General features: G+C 42.2%; 1 protein-coding gene across 2 annotated transcripts in view; it reads right to left on the bottom strand.

Moving 5' to 3' along the window:
- The window catches only part of LOC115152906 (cytohesin-3), a 45,931-nt gene that overhangs the window by 18,964 nt on the left and 5,290 nt on the right, over positions 1 to 21,677 (bottom strand). For both annotated transcript variants that reach the window (XM_029697829.1, XM_029697830.1), the window contains exons 2-5: positions 8,061 to 8,143; positions 7,787 to 7,851; positions 7,331 to 7,397; positions 7,044 to 7,162 (exon numbers count right to left, since the gene is read on the bottom strand). In XM_029697829.1, coding sequence (XP_029553689.1) covers positions 7,044 to 7,162; positions 7,331 to 7,397; positions 7,787 to 7,851; positions 8,061 to 8,143 — 334 coding nt within the window. The remainder of the gene's footprint in view (positions 1 to 7,043; positions 7,163 to 7,330; positions 7,398 to 7,786; positions 7,852 to 8,060; positions 8,144 to 21,677) is intronic.

Raw genomic sequence — 21,677 nt, 5'->3', positions numbered from 1 at the left:
ACACACACACATATATTATATACAACTATCATACCACAACACATATATATACACACAACACACTATCCTATATACACATATATACACACACATATATATACACACACACACACATATATATATATACACATATATACACACACACACACATATATATACACATATATACACACACACACACACACACATATATATACACACACATATATACACACATATACACACACATATACACATATATACACACACACACACACACATATATATACACATATACACACACACACACACAGGGAAAAAAGTATTTGATCCCCTGCAGATTTTGTACATTTGCCCACTGACAAAGAAATTATCAGTCTATAATTTTAATGGTAGGTTTATTCGAACAGTGAGAGACAGAATAACAAAAAAATCCAGAAAAACACATGTCAAAAATGTTATAAAATTATTTGCATTTTAAACGAAGGAAATAAGTATTTGACCCCCTCTCAATCAGAAAGATTTCTGGCTCCCAGGTGTCTTTTTATACAGGTAACAAGTTGAGATTAGGAGCACACTCTTAAAGGGAGTGCTCCTAATCTCAGTTTGTTACCTGTATAAAAAAGACACCTGTCCACAGAAGCAATCAATCAGATTCCAAACTCTCCACCATGGCCAAGATCAAAGAGCTCTCCAAGGATGTCAGGGACAAGATTGTAGACCTACACAAGGCTGGAATGGGCTACAAGACCATCGCCAAGCAGCTTGGTGAGAAGGTGACAACAGTTGGTGCGATTATTCGCAAATGGAAGAAACACAAAAGAACTGTCAATCTCCCTCGGCCTGGGGCTCCATGCAAGATCTCACCTCGTGGAGTTGCAATGATCATTAGAACGGTGAGGAATCAGCCCAGAACTACTCGGGAGGATCTTGTCAATGATCTCAAGGCAGCTGGGACCATAGTCACCAAGAAAACAATTGGTAACACACTACGCCGTGAAGGACTGAAATCCTGCAGTGCCCGCAAGGTCCCCCTGCTCAAGAAAGCACATATACATGCCCGTCTGAAGTTTGCCAATGAACATCTAAATGATTCAGAGGACAACTGGGTGAAAGTGTTGTGGTCAGATGCGACCAAAATGGAGCTCTTTGGCATCAACTCAACTCACCGTGTTTGGAGGAGGAATGCTGCCTATGACCCCAAGAACACCATCCCCACCGTCAAAAATGGAGGTGGAAACATTATGCTTTGGGGGTGTTTTTCTGCTAAGGGGACAGCAAAATTTTATTTTCACACGTAAAACAGAGTCCGATGTTCACGTGTGAAAATCCAATTTCACATGTGAATTTTCAATGTGAGACGAAAACATGTTATTGTCCTCACATGTGAAACTAAATTTAATACACGTGATTATATTTAATTAGCATTGTCATGTGTTTTTTGTAAGGGAAGAAATGAAGGGAAGCAGAATGCTGTGTAAAATAAAATCTTTAATGAGATTATGATTACAGTTAAGCATACATATTTTATCTTTCTGCTGCACCACAAAGTCTGTAGCATTCTCAGAAGTCCCCTACACATTCATGACCTATAGTACATCTCTACACTGAGCAACAGAGTGCCATCTGACTGCTATTTTACTTATCAGTTAATCTGATTATTCTCTCAACATTGATATAATTTACTTATTTCATAAATTTGAGGGTTTTCTGTATAGTTGTCTAATGTTGGTGGGGCATATTATTCGGTTTTAATGATACTCCTGTATCACTATGATAAATATAGTTTTTCTTCAGAGTATTTTCAACAACGCTGAGATTTACTTTGAAGTCCAAAGTGTAGGAATACAGGTGAAAATCAGTTAACACAGACATTGTGGCGTAGCAGGAAGATCAGAATGCCGTGAACCAAGAGGTTGTGGGTTCAAATCCCAGGTGACGACATGTTGAAAAATAGTTACTGTATAAATAAACATAGTGTAATCATATGGTAACGTGTGTCAAATACAGTGCGTTCGGAAAGTATTCAGACCCCTTGACTTTTTCCACATTGTTACATTACAACCTTATTCTAAAATTGATTAGAATTGTTTCCCCCCCTCAATCTACACACAATACCCCATAATGACAAAGCAAAAACAGGTTTAGAAATTTTTGTAATTTATTACAAATTAAAACTGAAATATCACATTTACACAAGTATTCAGACCCTTTACTCAGTACTTTGTTGAAGCACCTTTGGCAGCAATTACAGCCTCGAGTCTTCTTGGGTATAACGCTACAAGCTTGGCATACCTGTATCTGGGGAGTTTCTTCCACTCTTCTCTGCCAGATCCTTTCAAGCTGTCAGATAGGATGGGGAGCGTCACTGCACAGCTATTTTCAGGTCACTCCAGAGATGTTCGATCGGGTTCAAGTCAGGGCTCTGGCTGGGCCACTCAAGCACATTCAGAGACTTATCCCAAAGCCACTCCTGCGTTGTCTTGGTTGTGTACTTAGGATCGTTGTCCTGTTGGAAAGTGAACCGTCGCCCCAGTCTGAGGTCCTGAGCGCTCTGGAGCAGGTTTTCATCAAGGATCTCTTAACTTTGCTCTGTTCATCTTTCCCTTGATCCTGACTAGTCTCCCAGTCCCTGCTGCTAAAAAACATCCCCACAGCATAATGCTGCCACCACCATGCTTCACTGTAGGGATGGTGCCAGGTTTCCTCCAGATGTTACGCTTGGCATTCAGGCCAAAGAGTTCAATCTTGGTTTCAACAGACCAGATAATATTGTTTCTCATGGTCTGAGAGTCCTTTAGGTGCCTTTTGGCAAACTCCAAGCGGGATGTCATGTGCCTTTTCCTGAGGAGCGGCTTCCGTCTGGCCACTCTACCATAAAGGCCTGATTGGCGGAGTGCTGCAAAGATGGTTGTCATTCTGGAAGGTTCTCCCACAAAGGAACTCTGTCAGAGTGACCGTAGTGTTCTTGGTCACCTCCCTGACCAAGGCCCATTCTCCCCCGATTGCGCAGTCTGGCCAGGCGGCCAGCTCTAGGAAGAGTCTTGGTGGTTAGAAAACTTATTCCATTTAAGAATGATGGAGGCCACTATTTTCTTGGGGACCTTCAATGCTGCAGAATCTTTGGGGTACCCTTCCCCAGATCTGTGCCGTGACACAATACTGTCTCGGAGCTCCATGGACAATTCCTTCGACCTTGTGGCTAGGTTTTCGTTCTGACATGCCCTGTCAACTGTTGGAACTTATATAGACAGGTTTGTGCCTTTGCAGATCATGTCCAATCAATTGAATTTACCACAAGTTGTAGAAACATCAAGGATGATCAATGGAAACAGGATGCATGTGAGCGCAATTTTGAGTCTCATAACAAATGGTCTGAATACTTATGTAAATTCTAAAAACCTGTTTCCGTTATTATGGGGTATTGTGTGTAGGGAGGGAAAAAAAAGTTATTTAATCAATTTTAGAATAAGGCTGTAACGTAACAAAATGTGAAAAAAGTCTCAAGGTTTGAATACTTGCCGAATACACTGTATGTAATACTGCGACTATTTTGTGATGTTCCGTTGACATCCTATCCACTGTTCAGGGAATCACCATTAATCCACGTGATAAATGATGTGATCACATGTGAAAATCCACATATGAAATACCATTACATGTGAAATGTTCCAAAACGACATGGTTTTACATGTGCAAAATCCGTTACCTTCCATAAGGGCTCATCTCGCTCACACATCTGTAATTACAATGTGTGTAATGAGTTTACGGGAGGATCTGAAACCTAATTAGGACAAATAGTAGTATAGCCACCCTACCTGTGTTTACAGTTATTACCAGTGAGTGGGCTGGCTCTTTGATCATTCGCTCTGGGCTTAGAGCCTGGAAAGTATGGGGATCATACATTTAACCTGCAGACTAAATTTTTGACTGACTCAAACACGCGCACACTGTCTGTCACGCTGCACATCTCTTTCAATACATTTCTCTATTCCTTCTGTTCTTCATTTAACCTAACATCCTGACAAACGAACGAACGAAACAAAGTATGTGGACACCCCTTCAAATTAGTGAATTCGGCTATTTCAGCCACACCTGTTGCTGACAGGTGTATAAAAATCGAGCACACAGCCATGCAATTTCCACAGACAAACATTGTCAGTTGAATGGCCTTACTGAAGAGCTCAGTGACTTTTAACATGCCACCTTTCCAATAAGTCAGTTGATCAAATTTGTGCCCTACTAGAGCTGCCCCAGTCAACTGTATGTGCTGTGAAGTGGAAACGTCTAGGAGCAACAACAGCTCAGCCGCAAAGTGGTAGGCCACACAAGCTCGCAGAATGGGACTGCCGAGTGCTGAAGCGCGTAGCGCATAAAAATAGCCTGTCCTCGGTTGCAGCACTCACTACCGAGTTCCAAAATGCCTCTGGAAGCAACGTCAGCACAAGAACTGTTCGTCGTGAGCTTCATGAAAGCACCATGCGCAATGCCAAGTGTTGGCTGGAGTGGTGTAAAGCGCACAGCCATTGGACTCTGGAGCAGTGGAAATGTGTTCTCTGGATTGATGAAACACGCATCCCCATCTGGCAGGCCAATGGACGACCCTGGGTTTGGCGGATGCAAGGAGAAGGCTACATGCCCGAATGCCAACTGTAAAGTTTGGTGGAGGAGGAATAACGTTCTGGGGCTATTTATCCTTTTTCGGGCTAGGCTGTACACCAGCGGAAACCTTAACACTACAGCATGACAATGCCCTCGTGCACAAAGCGAGGTCCATGCAAAAATGGTTTGTTGAGATCAGTGTGGAAGAACTTGACTGTCCTGCAAAAAGCTCTAACCTCAACCCCATCGAACACCTTTGGGATGAATTGGAACGTCCACTGCAAACCAGGCCTAGTCGCCTAACATCAGTGCCTCACCTCACTAATGCTCGTGGCTGAATGATCGCAAGTCCCCGCTGTAATGTTCCAACATCTAGTGGAAAGCCTTCCCAGAAGAGTGGAGGCTGTTATAGCAGCAAAGGGGGGACCAACTGCATTATTGCCCTTGGTTTTGAAATGAGACGTTTGACGAGCAGGTGTTCATTCTTTTGGTCATGTAGTGAGTCATCTGAAGCTGCCAACAGTGTTGTCTTTAAGTCATAAACTGCTGTATCTCTAGTCCCAAGCCGGCCCCCAACCTCTTACCTGAGAGTGTGTTTCTGCGCTGAGTTAAATGGCGAAATTAAGTATTTTTATGGCTAGTCAGGTGTTCACAGTGGGGTGGCGAGACACCCAAGACAAATCGTTGCCAAGGTGATTTGTATTCTGAGGGAACCAGGTGGCCACGTTCATCAATAAATCCAGACCATAATAACCCACGGAGAGGGCCTCAGAATCAGGGAACGAATGGACAATCAAGAGGTGGACATAAATCTGCAGCACGGCTTTACAAGCATGACAGGGAGGGAAAACAATATCTCTACAAGGCAGATACAGTGCCTTGCAAAAGTATTCACCCCCTTGGTATTTTTCCTATTAGTTTCATTACAACCTGTAATTTAAATAGATTTTTAGTTTGATTTCATGTAATGGACATTCAAAAAATAGTTCAAATTGGTGAAGTGAAAAAAATGACTGTTTCAAAAAATTCAAAAAAATTCAAAGCGGAAAAGTGGTGCGTGCATATGTATTCACCCCCTTTGCTATGAAGCCCCTAAATAAGATCTGGTGCAACCAGTTACCTCCAGAAGTCACATAATTAGTTAAATAATGTCCACCAGTGTGCACATGATCTCAGTATATACACACACACACACACACACCTGTTCTGAAAGGCCCCAGAGTCTGCCACACCATTAAGCAAGGGGCACTATGAAGACCAAGGAGCTCTCCAAACAGGTCAGGGACAAAGTTGTGGAGAAGTACAGATCAGGGTTATAAAAAAAAAATATCCGAAACTTTGGACATCCCACGCAGCACCATTAAATCCATTATTCAAAAATGGAAAGAATATGGCACCACAACAAACCTGCCAAGAGAGGGCAGCCCACCAAAACTCACAGACCAGGCAAGGAGGGCATTAATCAGAGAGGCAACAAAGAGACCAAATATAACCCTGAAGGAGCTGTAAAGCTCCACAGCAGAGATTGGAGTATCTGTCCATAGGACCACTTTAAGCCAATCCCTCCACAGAGCTGGGCTTTACGGAAGAGTGGCCACAAAAAAAGCCATTGCTTAAAGAAACAAACACATTTGGTGTTCATCAAAAGGCATGTGGGAGACTCCCCAAACATATGAAAGAAGGTACTCTGGTAAGATGAGACTAAAATTGAGCTTTTTGGCCATCAAGGAAAACACTGTCTGGTGCAAACCTAATACCTCTCATCACCCCGAGAACACCATCCCCACAGTGAAGCATGGTGGTGGCTGCATCATGCTGTGGGGATGTTTTTCCATCGCAGGGACTGGGAAACTGGTCAGAATTAAAGGAATGATGGATGGCGCAACTTGAGGGAAACCTGTTTCAAGTCTTCCAGAGATTTGCGACTGGGACGGAGGTTCACCTTCCTTCAGGACAATAACCCTAAGCATACTGCTAATGCAACACTTTAGTGGTTTAAGAGGAAACATTTAAATGTCTTGGAATGGCCTAGTCAAAGCCCAGACCTCAATCCAATTGAGAATCTGTGCTATGACTTAAAGATTGCTGTACACCAGCGGAACCCATCCAACTTCAAGGAGCTGGAGCAGTTTTGTCTTTAAGAATTGGCAAAAGTCCCAGTGGCTACATGTGCCAAGCTTAGAGACATACCCCAAGAGACTTGCAGCAGTAATTGCTGCAAAAGGTGGCTCTACAAAGTATTGACTTTAGGGGGGGTGAATAGTTATGCACGCTCAAGTTCAGTTGTGTCATTTCTTGTTTGTTTCACAATAAAAAAATATTTTGTGTGGCATGTTGTGTAAATCAAATGATAAAACCCCCCCAAAAAAATCAATTTTAATTCCAGGTTGTAAGGCAACAAAATAGGAAAAATGCCTAGGGGGTGAAAACTTGCACAAGCCACTGTAGATGGGATGACTTACCTCTCCCCTAAGTAATCTCCGATGACAGTCTTGTTCAGGCCCTCACCCTTGTAGAGGAACTGAGAGATGTCTTCTGGGGTGTGCTGCAGAAGGTCGTTTTCCAGGAGAAACTGGATCCCCTGGAACACAAGATGGACGACAGACAGTGGACATAGCTTTTTATATCACAGGGGAATATTGCTGGACATAACCCCGCCAAAAGCTATCCCAGAGCTGAAATAAAAGACTGAAGACGTGGCCATCCCTGAACCCTGAGGCTCTGGTCAAACATTTCAACCTGAAAATACCTTCTTAGGATCCATGTTGAATTTCTTCCTCCCCATGGCAATCTGTTTGTTCCTCTGTGTAATTTTGCTGTGAGACATGACATGGAAGAAAAACCATGAATAACCTTCTATACAACCAACCAACTTCAAAAACAGCAACATTACATGTAAAAAGGTACCTTTTTAACCTTCAGCTGTTCAGACAGACACATTAGTGCTGTATACATTGAGCCAGATTGAATCAACTAATGATAGGAAACTGAGCAGGCTGATAGATGAGATTATAAAATAGTTCAGTCACATTTTGGGTAAGGACATTAGATATGGTGCACCAGCTAAGACTGATTGAAATCTCTGCATAGGCACAGATCACCTGATTGAAAGCACTGCACACCACATACTTGTTCAGTCTTCTAGTTAGAACAGTGAAAATCAAATGCGAGCACCAGTGAATGAGACCATGGGCTGTTCACCCACCTCTCTCCTACACACGTTAGTTGCTCGATCTCAGTCATGACTTCAGCTATCTCAAACTTCAAGCGCTGAGAGGGGAAAAAAAGGAAATATAATTGGTATCTTCGAATAAGCTCATTCAGAGAAAATTATTCAAGAGTGAAGGCAGTACTGTACTAGAATCTTATGAACAGAGACAGAATGATAAAAGCTACACGAGCATATCAGAAAAACAACACTCTTCCTCAAAGCTTTGCCAGCTACTAAGCTGAGCCACAGCAACTTCAAGGCTACCCACCTCAATATCATCCAGCAGCTCTCTCTTTCTCCGCCGGATGTTTGACAGCTCATCCCTCTCTTCCAGCGAGAGATCCTCAGGTACTGAAGAGAGATCACAGAGAGAAACCTTCTTAGTCTTACTGCTGATACATCTTCTTACACTGCATTACACCACACACACACACTAACTAAGCCTGCTACAGTACGATGACCGTTACACTAACTAACTAAGCCTGCTACAGTACGATAACCGTTACACTAACTAACTAATAAGCCTGCTACAGTACGATGACCGTTACACTAACTAACTAATAAGCCTGCGACAGTACGATGACTGTTACACTAACTAACTAATAAGCCTGCTACAGTACGATAACCGTTACACTAACTAACTAATAAGCCTGCTACAGTACGATGACCGTTACACTAACTAACTAATAAGCCTGCGACAGTACGATGACTGTTACACTAACTAACTAATAAGCCTGCTACAGTACGATGACCGTTACACTAACTAACTAATAAGCCTGCTACAGTACGATGACCGTTACACTAACTAACTAATAAGCCTGCTACAGTACGATGACCGTTACACTAACTAACTAATAAGCCTGCTACAGTACGATGACCGTTACACTAACTAACTAAGCCTGCTACAGTACGATGACCGTTACACTAACTAACTAAGCCTGCTACAGTACGATGACCGTTACACTAACTAACTAAGCCTGCTACAGTACGATGACCGTTACACTAATTAATAATAGGCTAACCACACCGCTTGCATGCGCTGCAAAATAAATGTAGAAATCCATGTTATTCAATTATTGCACCCACACTGCACGCCAACGAGCGTCTGTGTTGCCAAGGGCTAAAATAGAAATCGGTTCCATTTCTGACGCAGATGGCGCTGCAAGTCCTGCCTCTCCTATCTCCTCATTGGTTTGTAGAAGCAGGTACCCACATGCCATTTCCTCATTGGTTATACCCACGTGGGTGACTGAAGACGAACGAGGTCAGTGGTGGTAATGCACCTAATTTATGAAAGTTGCCAATCGCAATATAAAGTCAAGAGAAGAAAAAGCCTGGAAGGAAGAGAGATTAATAGAAACGATTCGGTTGACCGTTTTATGTGTGGATTAATTGTCGGAATAGAGGACCTTGGGCATTTCAGGTAAAATAACAACTCAATGTTTATATCCCAGGACAAATTAGCTAGCAACAGCAAGCTAGCTAAATAAGCTAGCAAGTGCAAGTTGCCATACATGTTTAATGATTTTCTACCTGTCCCCAAATTAATGTAATTGGTTCAGAGTTTGTTTTGATATTTTAACCTGCGTGTCGTGATTGCGTTTGGTGTGGGGGAACAAAATAAATGTATGCACGATGGCGCATGCGCACAGCCGGTTTGGGTTCCGTGTAAGCCTGCTACAGTACTATGACCGTTACACTAACTAATTAACTAACCCTGCTACAGTCATATAACCGTTACACTGACTACCTAAGCCTGCTACAGTCATATAACCGTTACACTGACTAACTAAGCCTGCTACAGTCATATAACCGTTACACTGACTAACTAAGCCTGCTACAGTCATATAACCGTTACACTGACTAACTAAGCCTGCTACAGTCATATAACCGTTACACTGACTAACTAAGCCTGCTACAGTCATATAACCGTTACACTGACTAACTAAGCCTGCTACAGTCATATAACCGTTACACTGACTAACTAAGCCTGCTACAGTCATATAACCGTTACACTGACTAACTAAGCCTGCTACAGTCATATAACCGTTACACTGACTAACTAAGCCTGCTACAGTCATATAACCGTTACACTGACTAACTAAGCCTGCTACAGTCATATAACCGTTACACTGACTAACTAAGCCTGCTACAGTCATATAACCGTTACACTGACTAACTAAGCCTGCTACAGTCATATAACCGTTACACTGACTAACTAAGCCTGCTACAGTCATATAACCGTTACACTGACTAACTAAGCCTGCTACAGTCATATAACCGTTACACTGACTAACTAAGCCTGCTACAGTCATATAACCGTTACACTGACTAACTAAGCCTGCTACAGTCATATAACCGTTACACTGACTAACTAAGCCTGCTACAGTCATATAACCGTTACACTGACTAACTAAGCCTGCTACAGTCATATAACCGTTACACTGACTAACTAAGCCTGCTACAGTCATATAACCGTTACACTGACTAACTAAGCCTGCTACAGTCATATAACCGTTACACTGACTAACTAAGCCTGCTACAGTCATATAACCGTTATACTGACTAACTTAGCCTGCTACAGTCATATAACCGTTATACTGACTAAGCCTGCTACAGTCATATAACCGTTATACTGACTAAGCCTGCTACAGTCATATAACCGTTATACTGACTAATCCTGCTACAGTCATATAACCGTTATACTGACTAATCCTGCTACAGTCATATAACCGTTATACTGACTAATCCTGCTACAGTCATATAACCGTTATACTGACTAATCCTGCTACAGTCATAACCGTTATACTGACTAATCCTGCTACAGTCATATAACCGTTATACTAACGAACTAAGCCTGCTACAGTAACATAACCGTTATATACTAACTAACTAAGCCTGCCGCAGTAATCCCGTGTGGCTCAGTTGGTAGAGCATGGTGTTTGCAACGCCAGGGTTGTGGGTTCGGTTCCCACGGGGGACCAGTACGGAGAAAAAAATGTATGAAATGTATGCATTCACTACTGTAAGTCGTTCTGGATAAGAGCGTCTGCTAAATGACTAAAATGTAAATGTGATAGACTAAGCCTGTTACAGTAATATAACCGTTATACTAACTAAGCCTGCTACAGTCATATAACCGTTATACTAACTAAGCCTGCTACAGTAATATAACCATTGTCATGACGTTGCCCTCTGGGTTTTCTATGCACCATCCCCCGACCTCTATACTTCTGACACAAGGCTGTGTGAAGGGGTCGTAAAATTCCAAAGGAGAATGTCCTGCCTCATGGCCCCAGTATAAAGAGAGAGTGTTTTCATGGAGAGAACAAAGGATTCTTCCACCTCACAGAATTGGAGAACCGAACGATATTTATGTTCTGGAGAAGGTATAAAAGATCGGTGAAGAATCCAGCTTCGAACTGGTCCGTTTGGTACAATTTTATGAAAACTCATTAGAGACAATATGGCCATATTACCATACTAAGGTTTATATACTAGCCTCAGCGATGAGACTTACATCTAATGGTGGTATAAAATGATTTAACCTCTACGGGCTAGGGGGCAGCATTGAGAATTTTGGAAAAAATATGTGCCCATTTTTAACTGCCTCCTACACCAACTCAGAAGCTAGAATATGCATATTATTGTTCAGGTTTGGATAGAAAACACCCTAAAGTTTCTAAAACTGTTTGAATGGTGTCTGTGAGTATAACAGAACTCCTATGGCAGGCAAAAACCTGAGAAGGTTTCATGCAGGAAGTGGCCTGTCTGACAAGGAGTCGTTTTTCTTGTCTCTGTTTATTGAAGAATGGGGATCTTAGCTGTAACGTGACAATTCCTAGGGCTCCAATAGGCTCTCAGAACCCGGGAAAAACCTGAACGATGACGAGGCAGCCTCAGGCTGAAACACAGAATCCCCTTTTCCAAGTGTTTCATCAGAGGACAATAGAATTAGGCGTGTGCACGATTCGACCCCGAGGAGTATTTTCCTTCGGCTGTTTAGCTCATTGCAGATTCCCGGTCGGAATATTATCGCTTTTCTACGAGATAAATTGCATAAAAATTGATTTTAAACAGCGGTTGACATGCTTCGAAGTACGGTAATGGAATATTTAGAATTTTTTAGCATTCTGATAGTGTCTAGAACGCACGAACAAAAAGTCGCTGATGGAACATAACGATGGATTATTTGGGACCAAACCTACATTTGTTATTTAAGTAGAAGTCCTGGGAGTGCATTCTGACGAAGAACAGGAAAGGTAAGACCATTTTTCTTATAGGAAATGTGATTTTGGTGAAGGCTAAACTTGCCGGGTGTCTAAATAGCTAGCCCGTGATGGCTGGGCTATGTACTTAGAATATTGCAAAATGTGCTTCATCCGAAAAGCTATTTTAAAAATCGGACATATCGAGTGCATAGAGGAGTAATGTATCTATAATTCTTAAAATAATTGTTATGCTTTTTGTGAACGTTTATCGTGAGTAATTTAGCAAATTGTTAGTAAATTCCCCGGAAGTTTGCGGGGGGTATGCTTTTTCTGAACGTCACATGCTAATGTAAAAAGCTGGTTTTTGATATAAATATGAACTTGATTGAACAGACATGCATGTATTGTATAACATAATGTCCTAGGTGTGTCATCTGATGAAGATCAAAGGTTAGTGCTGCATTTAGCTGTGGTTTGGGTTTTTGTGACATTATATGCTAGCTTGAAAAATGGGTGTCTGCCCAGCCAGAAATAATCACTCTCCTGACATAATCTAATGTTTTTTAAAAATCGCGCCACTGGATTCAACTGGCTGTTACGTAGGTGGGACGAATTCGTCCCACCTAGCCCAGAGAGGTTAATAAGATTAAAGCTATTTGGAATATGTTGAGATGCTATGTACTGATGTTAATGTGAGAGAATTGTATTTCTGTACAAAGTTTAACTCAGTCATCGGCACGCCCCCAGGGACACAGACAGGACAAGGCGTCATGTGACAGCTTTTCTATGTTCAGCATAAAACCCCCACCCAGAATTTCTTTCTTCAGACCAGCTTACCTCAGAAGAGAGAGCCAAGGTTTGACTATGCATCCCTCTACTGAACTTTAACCATACCACGTGGTTAAACTTTTAGACTATCGATACCGACAGAATAACAACAAGTCTTTGATATTAATTACTAGTCTGCAGCTAGAAATTCGGTATCATTGAACGCGAAGACCAACAAAACATCCATCCTATAACGACATGAACGAATGTCGCTTTGAAAGATCCATTCTAACCGAGAGAGAGAGAGAACGCAGACAAAAAAAACTCTCCAACAGGACAAAAACTCCCCAACAAGGATCCCGACGACACACTGAGCGTAAATATATATTGATTGCAATTGTTCCCGAATGAGTGAGCATTCATGTGCAAAGGATTAGCATATCAATTGTTAATATTTATCAACTCTGTTGCCTTCTCCGCTGCCCCCAACCCCTTGTTTGTTTAACAAGCCGCCATGCCGGTGTAGCCCACTAGGGTACATTACTCTACCATTTCTTTGTAACGATAACTACTGTTTGTATGCTTTCTGTGAATTACTTAGTTTAGTAAATAAATTATTTTAAGACAATTGATGAATGGATGACTTAGTGAAGACTGGGGTCATGCAGATAACAATTTACGACGTTTGGAATGAGACTGACGAGGTAAAGAATACACCATTTAAACCAGAAGATAAATCGGTCAGATACTATAATATATAATGTTATAATATTTTCCTTGGTGCCCCGATCTCCTAGTTAATTACAGGGAGTTATTTGATAAACATGTCTTCAGTTTAATGGTGCCCCAAAGACAGTCAGTATAACGGTTATATCTAAGCCTGCTACAGTCACATAACCGTTATACTGACTAAGCCTGCTACAGTCACATAACCGTTATACTGACTAACTAAGCCTGCTACAGTCATATAACCGTTATACTAACTAAGCCTGCTACAGTACCATGACCATTTCACTAACTATCAACCGTTACAGTACGATGAACGTTTCACTCAGTTTATCCAGAGTCACACACATCAAAGCAGATACAAGTTTACAGTTTTATTAGTCGTATGTACGGGATACACATGGTATACACCATCCAACGAAATGCTTACTGGCAGTTTCCTTATGGACAATGCAACAATAAGAAATAAGAAAGCCTTTTTTCCCACTAATTAAGACATGTATTAGGTTAACGGTCTTAATTATTCCACATGAGTGTTTTCCAACCCTTTTTAAATGTGCGGGGGAATATTCTATTAATAAAACCAATCCAGATTCATTTTTCATTGAAAGTGATTTTTTTCAATTAACGCAACCGTTGCCCTGAACTCTACCCGCCCAGGGGCTTAGAGCTGGAGTGAAACATATCCCTCTGTGTGTGTAACCACCAGAGAGGGGTCTCTGACCCGACTTCATTAACCCAGCTAAGAAGCAGTTAGATATTTAGTGGACGTGTAACTGGACGTGTAGCCTCTTCATAAAGCAGGAACATGACAAGCCTGATGTCACAGCCAAGCCACTGCATATACGAGTTGTGGAAACAGTCTTTACTTCAGAGCTTCCCTTTATACAGAACTAAAGCAATGTCTTGCCAATTAAAAGTGAACAAGGAAGCCTAGCTCAAGAGAGGCCTAGTACTCATTTGGCACGAGGTTGTACACAGCTAAGGGGTCCAAACATTGATTGCAGCCACAATATTAATAACAATAACTCAAAAGCCTGTGTAACGTCAAAATGACTGTTCCTAACTAGCGTACGTAGTCCTATGTAGGCTGGACTGGGGGTAAGGGAGTCTGGTTTTCAGGGAGTCAGGTAGTGAGACAGCCAGTTAAGGAACTTCCTTCTGGTCCATGATAGTAGGCTACGTGCTGCTGTATGACAACAGAAGGGATGTAGAGCTACAATAATCACTGACTGGAGTTCAACATCAAAACAGAGCCATTAATTAGCTGGCTAACCTCAGGGTTAACCTCTTGGTTATACAACCTACTGGAACTGTGACTGATGCAATTAGTTTCAATTTAAGTTTCAAGTTGACGCACAGCAGGAAACTCTCAATTGAGAAATAACAAAAGTTTGAAGTGGCACAATGTTATCTATGATAGAAAAGACATGTTCCATTTCAACACTCTGCTGTATTTTCTTATTGTTCCCAAGATCACAGGAAATCTCACCAGAAACTCACTCGTGTCTATTTCGATCATAATGTGGATCATCCAATGCAAATTTCATTATTGCTTTTAACCGCAAATATTTTAGACGAGTGTCATTTCTCATCATTTGCTTGTTGGATGGATGACATTCTGCATGGAGAGAATGTAGCCTGGTTTTGTCTAAGGCCTGAGGATGTCTGTATTCAGGTTAATATGACCGTCTGGGAAGACTCATCTCTGGCTGATCGGATTCGTTGTGGATGTTAATGAGACGGTGAATGGGAGCTAGCCTGGTTAAACCAGACTGAACGCTGCAGACTGAGCACACCATGTGAGTGCAGCATTCAGCTTGGTTTAACCAGGCTAGATGTGAGGCTGAGCTGCCTCAGAAGCCTCCCTACACCACATCTGCTCTGACCATTACGTCACCCTACAAAACACACCTTCATTTATCAGATCAACAAGCAAGGCAAAAGGTTGGGAAGGTACATTTAAATGGGTAATAAAATGGACCCTTCTGGTCCAGTGGTAGTGGACATTAAACATGAAAATAGGGGTCTACAAATTATATTGCTAATTCAATCCCTCCGTCTCATCCAAAGAATGAGTTTAGTAGTCTCCAGTCGGCAGACAGTGGAGTCGTTTTTTTTTTTTTTTAACTAGCAGGGTCCAGAGCTCCAATGGTCACAACAACTGACACTGGCAGGGTCCAGAGTAGAGGTGGACCGATTAATCGGAATGGCCGATTAATTAGGGCCAATTTAAAGTTCTCATAACAATCGGTAATCGGTCTTTTTGGCCACCGATTTGCAGATTTTTTTTTTACACCTTTATTTAACTAGGCAAGTCAGATTAAGAACACATTCTTATTTTCAATGACGGCCTAGGAACGGGGATTAACTGCTTTGTTCAGGGGCAGAATAACTGATTTTTACCATGTCACCTCAGGGATTTGTTTTTGCAACCTTCCGGTTACTAGTCCAACACTAACCACCTGCCTTACATTGCACTCCACGAGGAGCCTGCGTGGCAGGCTGACTACCTCTAACACGAGGGCAGCAAGAAGCCAAGGTAAGTTGCTAGCTAGCATTAAACTTATCTTGTAAAAAAAAAAAAACTATCAATCTTAACATAATCACTAGTTAAACTAGTAATATCATCAACCATATGTAGTTATCAAGCCTATCAACCCCCGAGATTAGGCTGGTGTAACTGATGTGAAATGGCTAGCTAGTTAGCCGGGTGCGCGCTAATAGCGTTTCAAACGTCACTCGCTCTGAGACTTGGAGAAGTTGTTCCTTGCTCTGCATGGGTAATGCTGCTTCGAGGGTGGCTGTTGTCGATGTGTTCCTGGTTCGAGCCCAGGTAGGAGCGAGGGACGGAAGCTATACTGTTACACTGGCAATACTAAAGTGCCTATAAGAACATCCAATAGTCAAAGGTATATGAAATACAAATCGTAGAGAGAAATAGTCTTATAATTCCAATAATAACTACAACCTAAAACTTCATACCTGGGAATATTGAGGACTCATGTTAAAAGGAACCACCAGCTTTCATATGTTCTCATGTTCTGAGCAAGGAACTTAAACGTTAGCTTTCTTACATGGCACATATTGCACTTTTACTTTCTTCTCCAACACTTTGTTTTTGCATTATTTAAACCAAGTTGAACATGTTTCATTATTTATTTGAGGCTAAATTGATTTTATTGATGTATTATATTAAGCTAAAATAAGTGTTCATTCAGTATTGTTGTAATTGTTATTATTACAGATAAATAAAATTTAAAAAAGAAAAATAAGAAAAGAAAAACGACGATTAAATCGGTATCGGCGTTGAAAAATCATAAAATCGGTCGACCTCTAGTAAATAAATTCCAACATGTGGACCACAGAGCAGAGCCTCACAGAGCAGAGCCTCATGAGTGACTGAGAAGACCAAATACGAACCCCTGGCTGGCGATTGTTGCCTGGAGGTCCAGGATGTTGTTGCTTGTCTAACCGTGCAGAGTAAAATTGTCATTGGCTGACCTGCTGGAGGCTTAAAAGAGTAGACACACAGGCCACTTCAAAATAACAGTCACCGAACACCTACAAATGTTCATTGACGTCTGTGTTATGTTGGGTAGTTAGGGTGGATGTTTGTAAAAATCTATACATAATCTGTACATAGTGTAGTTAGTAGCTAAAAGCACACCTAGAATCCCTGAAAATACAAGCACAGCACACCTACTCCTTTTAGAAGGCCTGTGAATTCCAAAGAGGTGTTATACATTGTGTTCTCAAGGTTGAGGGCTCCAGAGAGCAGCACTTACCTAGCCTGGCAAAGAAACACAACCCCTGTAGCCTCCAGCATCTATGTAGCCTCTCACCATCTCCTTAATACTGGATCTGCTTCCATTTAGTTCCCCTACTAGTAGTGAAATAAGATGCATATTACTCAAGGAAAGTGTGGTCTCTCTCTTGATATTTCTCCTTCCCTCTTTACCTTCTACAGCATCCCGGAGTCGCCTCTTCACTGTAGACGTTGAGACTGGTGTTTTGCAGGTACTACTTAATGAAGCTGCCAGTTGAGGACTTGTGAGGCGTCTGTTTCTCAAACTAGACACTAATGTACTTGTCCTCTTGCTCAGTTGTGCACCGGGGCCTCCCACTCCTCTTTCTATTCTGGTTAGAGACAGTTTGTGCTGTTCTGTGAAGGGAGTAGTACACAGCGTTGTATGAGATCTTAAGTTTCTTGGCAATTTCTAGCATGGAATAGCCTTCATTTCTCAGAACAAGAACAGACTGACGAGTTTCAGAAGAAAGTTCTTTGTTTCTGGGCATGTTGAGCCTGTAATCCAACCCACAAATGCTGATGCTCCAGATACTCAATTAGCTGAATTATGGCCAGTTGTATTGCTTCTTTTAGCAGGACAACCGTTTTCAGCTGTGCTAACATAATTGCAAAAGGGTTTATTAATGATCAATTAGCCTTTTAAAATTATAAACTTGGATTAGCTAACAACATGCCATTGGAACACAGGAGTGATGGTTGCTGATAATGGGCCTCTGTACACCTACAGTATGTAGATATTCCATAAAAAAATATATATATACACACTGCTCAAAAAAATAAAGGGAACACTTAAACAACAATGTAACTCCAAGTCAATCACACTTCTGTGAAATCAAACTGTCCACTTAGGAAGCAACACTGATTGACAATACATTTCATATGCTGTTGTGCAAATGGAATAGACAACAGGTAGAAATTATAGGCAATTAGCAAGACACCCCAAATAAAGGAGTGGTTCTGCAGGTGGGGACCACAGACCACTTCTCAGTTCCTATGCTTCCTGGCTGATGTTTTGGTCACTTTTGAATGCTGGCGGTGCTTTCACTCTAGTGGTAGCATGAGACGGAGTCTACAACCCACACAAGTGGCTCAGGTAGTGCAGCTCATCCAGGATGGCACATCAATGCGAGCTGTGGCAAGAAGGTTTGCTGTGTCTGTCAGCGTAGTGTCCAGAGCACGGAGGCGCTACCAGGAGACAGGCCAGTACATCAGGAGACGTGGAGGAGGCCGTAGGAGGGCAACAACCCAGCAGCAGGACCGCTACCTCCGCCTTTGTGCAAGGAGGAGCAGGAGGAGCACTGCCAGAGCCCTGCAAAATGACCTCCAGCAGGCCACAAATGTGCATGTGTCTGCTCAAACGGTCAGAAACAGACTCCATGAGGGTGGTATGAGGGCCCGACGTCCACAGGTGGGGGTTGTGCTTACAGCCCAACACAGTGCAGGACGTTTGGCATTTGCCAGAGAACACCAAGATTGGTAAATTCGCCAATGGCACCCTGTGCTCTTCAGATGAAAGCAGGTTCACACTGAGCATGTGACAGACGTGACAGAGTCTGGAGACGCCGTGGAGAACGTTCTGCTGCCTGCAACATCCTCCAGCATGACCGGTTTGGCGGTGGGTCAGTCATGGTGTGGGGTGGCATTTCTTTGGGGGGGCCGCACAGCCCTCCATGTGCTCGCCAGAGGTAGCCTTACTGCCATTAGGTACCGAGATGAGATCCTCAGACCCCTTGTGAGACCATATGCTGGTGCGGTTGGCCCTGGGTTCCTCCTAATGCAAGACAATGCTTGACCTCATGTGGCTGGAGTGTGTCAGCAGTTCCTGCAAGAGGAAGGCATTGATGCTATGGACTGGCCCGCCCGTTCCCCAGACCTGAATCCAATTGAGCACATCTGGGACATCATGTCTCGCTCCATCCACCAACGCCACGTTGCACCACAGACTGTCCAGGAGTTGGCGGATGCTTTAGTCCAGGTCTGGGAGGAGATCCCTCAGGAGACCATCCGCCACCTCATCAGGAGCATGCCCAGGCGTTGTAGGGAGGTCATACAGGCACGTGGAGGCCACACACACACACACTACTGAGCCTCATTTTGACTTGTTTTAAGGACATTACATCAAAGTTGGATCAGCCTGTAGTGCGGTTTTCCACTTTAATTTTGAGTGTGACTCCAAATCCAGACCTCCATGGGTTGATAAATTGGATTTCCATTGATTATTTTTGTGTGATTTTGTTGTCAGCACATTCAACTATGTAAAGAAAAAAGTCTTTAATAAGATTATTTCTTTCATTCAGATCTAGGATGTGTTGTTTAAGTGTTCCCTTTATTTTTTTGAGCAGTATATTTTAAATCAGCCATTTCCAGCTACTATAGTAATTTACAAATGTCTACACTGTATTTCTGATCAATTTGATGTTATTTTAAATGGACAACATGTTTTTTGCTTTTCTTTCAAAAACAAGGACATTTCGAAGTGACTCAAAACTTTTGAACGGTAGTGTATTTACTCCTCTCTCCACTCCATCCCGGTCTTGTTCTCCTCATTCTATAACTCAAACAGTCGGGGCAATATACTGCATCCAAACAAAATTATCTGTGGGACATGCCAACCTTTCCAGACAGTTGTACGTGCTAGTCTACCCTCTCTTCCATTGCAATGAAAACAGTATTTCCCATAATCAATTCCATACATGGTGTTTCTCTACAGATGAGGCAGCAGTACTGGGATCCTTTGAGTCCCTCTCAATCCCTCCTTAAACCAAGTCTGCAGTGCCAATGATTCCTCACCCCTTAATGGGAGTGTGTGTCTACTGTCTAGCCTAATCCTTCAATGTTGTCCCACAATACAATATAAATTCAATCTTAAATGGTCCAAATTAGCAGAATAATGTTTCTAAATCTCCACTAAACTGTTGAATAAGGCAACATGGTAGGAGGCCTGAAAAGGCTATTTTAAGGATGAGAAAAAATAGTTATTCTCATTTTGGTAATCTCAAAAGAATCAAGTCAACACCTTTGGGGTTTTAAATATAAAATATATCACATGGCCTGCAAAGAAGAAATGTTTGTCTTCTTAAAGATACAGTGTGGAAGGAAGACCGTAAGACACAGGATGGTAAAGAAAACAGGACTTACTCTAACAAACCAGCAGGGCAGAGAGAGAGAGAAACAGCTGAGTAGATGGGCAAGTTAGCTGACTGGCTGTATCGGTTGTAGCCATTTAGCCTATGGCTGTAGCAACCAGATGCTTTGTGCCAGCCAGAAGGTCCTCCAGGCAGTGTTAAAGCTACAGATCAGCCGCCAGCCACCCACAGCATGGCAATAATGACTTCTATTAGGAAGTCCTCCCACACCACTCACCCTACCGCCACAACAAAGACTGCTGGCCAACTCTGACAAAATAGACATGTACTGTAGACTCAGGGCAGGAAACCACTAATGTCTGGATTCATATGAAACTTCATCACCCCAAAGACTTAAGCAGTTTGTATTGATGTTCTTCTCAAAGAACATGCATGTTTCCTTGCCCAGAGGGTGAGATTGATAAAGGGCCATGAATTCAACATAAAGGGGTAAAGTAATCATTTACTCAACTAATTGCAACAGGCAGTTCTGTCAAGTTGGCCATTTCTGATAAGAAAAGCCTTTTGACAGATTCAACTGCCCCTCAACACCTCAAACTATCCCCCAAAGAATAAACACACACATTTTCAGGCCATAGAGCATAGAAGGAAAGCAGTTTCCCATTTGGTGTTTCTCACAGTCAGTTAGGGAAAAGCATGTTGAGAGAGAGGGAGTCACTAAAGTTATCAGGATCCTGACAGAAAATACTGTCAAAGACACACAGCACTTAGCAAAAACACCATTCAAACAGAGCACTTCCCTTCTATCTCCCTGATAAAGGCAAAGCTGAAAGTGTCCCTGCAGAGGAACTTGAGGCTCAAATGTTGTTTTTTAAACTGCATCAAGTGAGTGCTGGCCAATTTGTAGTTCTATATTGTAGTGGGTTCTGCTTTAACTCTACTAGCCTAACTACACATTCAGTCTATAAATAGGCTAGTAGAGTTAAAGCAGAAGTCTATTTATAGACATGTGTAGTTAGGCTAGTAGAGTTAGACTTCTGCTTTTACTACTAGCCTAACTACACATGTCTATAAATAGACTCGGTGCCATAAAACACTTGGGATTTAGGGTCTGTGTCACAACGTGAGCGCAGACATCTGTCTTGTGGCGTGTAAACAGAACAGAGGATTGCACTAAGTGTAGAGAAGTAGGAGTAAACACGCAGTAATTAATTTCATATTCTACTCTGCTCACTGTCATAGTTTCTCTGAGTGTGTGTGTGTTCTATGCATGAGAGGCAGTA

Source organism: Salmo trutta, chromosome 18, assembly GCF_901001165.1.
Source record: "Salmo trutta chromosome 18, fSalTru1.1, whole genome shotgun sequence".
Lineage (NCBI taxonomy): Eukaryota > Metazoa > Chordata > Actinopteri > Salmoniformes > Salmonidae > Salmo > Salmo trutta.
This window is presented reverse-complemented; position numbering and strand designations above follow the sequence as displayed.